Raw genomic sequence first — 3,223 nt, forward strand, 5'->3', positions numbered from 1 at the left:
TCATTTACCAATTCCCTTTGCTCCGTAAACAGGTTGGCCAAATCTCCCATATTTTTCCGACTAAGAGCATCTGCAACCATGTTGGCCTTACCGGGATGATAATGGATCTGTAAATCATAGTCTTTAATTAACTTTAACCACCGACGCTGCCGCATGTTCAATTCCTTCTGGGTAAAAGGTACTTAAGGCTTTTGTGGTCGGTGTAAACTTCACAGGTAGTACCATACAAATAGTGCCGCCATATCTTTAGAGCAAAAACCACCGCCGCGAGCTCAAGATCATGCGTGGGATAATTCTTTTCATGGGGTTTAAGCTGTCGTGAAGCATAGGCAATAACCCTTCCACCTTGCATAAGCACACACCCTAATCCTTTATGAGACGCATCACTGTAAATTACAAACCCTTCGATGCCAGATGGTAAAGTTAAAACTGGGGTTGTGGTTAATTTCATCTTTAATTCCTAGAAAATAGATTCCTACTCTTTTGACCATTCAAATGCAACTCCCTTTCGAGTCAATTGTGTAAGTGGCCCAGCAATTTTAGAAAAATCTTGAACGAATCTCCTGTAATAGCCAGCTAATCCCATAAAGCTACGCACTTCGGTCACATTGGTAGGAGTCGGCCATTTCACAATCGCCTCAATTTTGTGTGGATCAACAGAAACTCCTTCCTTTGTGATAATATGCCCCAGGAATGCCACCTCGAATAGCCAAAATTCACATTTCTTAAGCTTTGCATACAATTTCCTTTCCCTGAGGGTTTGAAGAATTAAGCGAAGATGGGTTTCATGAGCTTCCACATTCTTTGAATAAATGAGGATATCATCAATAAAGACCACCACAAATTCATCCAAGTAGGACTTAAAGACGCGGTTCATCAAATCCATAAAGGCTGCTGGAGCGTTAGTAACTCCAAAGGGCATAACCAAAAATTCATAGTGACCGTACCGGGTTCGAAAGGTTGTCTTCTCAACATCATCAGCCTTGACTTTTAATTGACGGTATCCAGACCGTAGATCAATCTTAGAAAAGACCTGTGCCCCTTGCAGCTGATCAAATAAGTCATCGATTCTTGGCAATGGATACTTATTCTTGATTGTGACTTTGTTAAGTTCTCTGTAATCGATACAAAGCCGGAGTGTTCCATCCTTCTTCTTTACAAACAAGACTGGCGCACCCCACGGAGATACACTCGGGCGGATAAATCCCTTGTCCAATAAATCTTGCAACTGCATTTTCAATTCTTTCATCTCAACTAGCGACATTCTATACGGAGTCTTAGAAATGGGTTGAGTTCCCGGTGCTACTTCAATTGTAAAATCAATTTCACGGTCTATTAACTGCCCTGGTAATTCTTCTGGAAAAACATCTGAAAATTCACAGACAACTGGGATCATGTCGGTATTCCCATTCACCATTTGCCCCTCTAGAACACTGCATAAATACCCCTGACACCCTTTCTGAATTAATTTACAAGCCCTTGCTACGAAAATTAAATAAAGTGGTGAAGTCACTCCATGTCCCTGAAAAGTAGACTCTAATTGTCCCGGAGGGTGGAAACTGATTTGTTTAGTCAAACAGTCTATAGTTGCACCATATTCACCTAACCAGTCCATTCCCAGAATAATATCAAAATAGGCCATATCAAGAGGCAACAGATTGGCATATACCCGGATATCCCCAAGTTGGAGTTCACAAGCAGCATAAATAGAAGTACAAATCATAGGGCCTCCCAAAGGTGAGGTCACACACAACATATAAGACAGTTTTTCTTCAGTTTTATCTAAATTAGGAGCAAATAGTTTCGACACAAAAGAGTGGGTGGAGCCAGAATCAAATAATACATGAGCAAAATGACCGTGAACGATAAATGTACCTGACACCACCGTTGCCGCATTTTGCACATCTCCCGGAACCAATGCGAACACCCTGCCTTGTCTCGCAGTGTCCTTATTATTAGTAGGTTTAATAGTTGTCTTGGTGTTGGAAGTCGGTGCAGACCCCGCTGAACTTGTAGTGGCTCTATTATTGCTTTGTTGATTTCGTTGAGGGCAATCCTTGATCAACTGGCCCGTCTTGCCACACTGAAAACAGGCTCCAGACTTCCGATAGCACGTTCCACGATGCTTCTTCCCACATTCCGGACAAGTCGGTATTGAATCCTGACTACGGGTAGAAGTATTTGAACTCCCTAAGGTCTGCTTTTTGTTTGGTGGAGTAAGTGATCCCTTTGACCATTGAGTATTTTGCCTCTTCCCTTTCCATTCCGAAATTCGACTCTGAGTAGCGAGATTCCCTTCCGCTATAATGGCTCTTTCCAACACATCAACGTAAGTAGGTAACTTCAACATGTTAACCTTATCCAGGAGAGCGCTCGGTAATCCTCCTTCAAATTTACGCGCCTTCTTATAATCCGTATCCACCATATGGGGTGCAAACCGAGCTAATTCTGCAAATTGGGCTTCGTATTCAGCGACGGTTTTGTTCCCTTGCCTGAGAGTTTCGAATTCCGTTACCTTCTTATCCCGCATGCTTTGAGGGAAGTACTGGTCATAAAACAATTCCAAGAATCTGTCCCATGTCAACCCTTGGTGTACAGTTCTCGTAAGCATCCACCATCTGTGTGCCTCATCCTCAAGAGTAAAGGCAGCCAATTGCACCTTCTGAGCTTATGTGCAAGGAAAGACTTCAAATAGCTTCTCTATCCCTAACACCCATGCTTCAGCTTTCATTGGTTCTATTCCTCCCTTAAATGATGGCGGTTTCATCTTTTTAAACTCCTTAGTAAGGGTGATAGTACGGTCTTCAGCATGGAAATCTTGTACTGCCGGTGGAGGTACCAGTGGTGGGGGTGGTTGTTGTGGCTGTTGCTTTTGTTGCCGTAGGGTCTCCGCTATTTCCATAATCATTCTCTCCATTCTATCCAGCCATGCAGAAGTAGCATCTTCTGTATCTTCTGTTCTTGTCCTCACCATTGCCTACACAATAATCATTTCTATATAATAGACATATTTCAAAAGTGTTAGCATGATCAGAGTAGACTTAACGTTGCCATCGCTCTTTCACATACTTTCAGGATGTCATGCAAGATACCTAAAGCTTTTCCAGACACCCTAAAGCTCAATGAATCCGTGTGTGAGATAGCAACTCGTGCTCTGATACCACTTGTCACGCCCCTAACTTGCCCCTAAAAGTTCGGGCATGACCCATTCAGACAGAGACAT

General features: G+C 42.8%; 1 protein-coding gene across 1 annotated transcript; it reads right to left on the reverse strand.

The window, feature by feature from the left end:
- Window positions 1-475: 475 nt before the first annotated feature.
- On the reverse strand, window positions 476-2,974 carry LOC145806981 (uncharacterized). Its single transcript, XM_082904865.1, has 3 exons — window positions 2,687-2,974; window positions 1,307-2,545; window positions 476-802 (listed from the first exon to the last, which is right to left on the reverse strand). Exons 1-3 carry the CDS (start codon window positions 2,972-2,974, stop codon window positions 476-478), a joined length of 1,854 nt encoding a protein of 617 aa, XP_082760991.1.
- Between the last annotated feature and the right edge of the window lie 249 nt (window positions 2,975-3,223).

This window comes from Camellia sinensis, chromosome 14, assembly GCF_055761805.1.
Source record: "Camellia sinensis isolate YWXY chromosome 14, ASM5576180v1, whole genome shotgun sequence".
Taxonomy (NCBI): domain Eukaryota; kingdom Viridiplantae; phylum Streptophyta; class Magnoliopsida; order Ericales; family Theaceae; genus Camellia; species Camellia sinensis.

What these genes read in the sequence shown, in the direction of transcription:
- LOC145806981 (XM_082904865.1), bottom strand. Translation starts at nt 2,974, where the DNA reads ATGGTGAGGACAAGAACAGAAGATACAGAAGATGCTACTTCTGCATGG. An exon ending in GGATAGAGAAGCTATTTGAA is followed by an intron (nt 2,546 to 2,686) that starts GTCTTTCCTTGC and finishes TTTTATGACCAG; the next exon opens with TACTTCCCTCAAAGCATGCG. An exon ending in AAATTGATTTTACAATTGAA is followed by an intron (nt 803 to 1,306) that starts GTAGCACCGGGA and finishes ATTTATTCAAAG; the next exon opens with AATGTGGAAGCTCATGAAAC.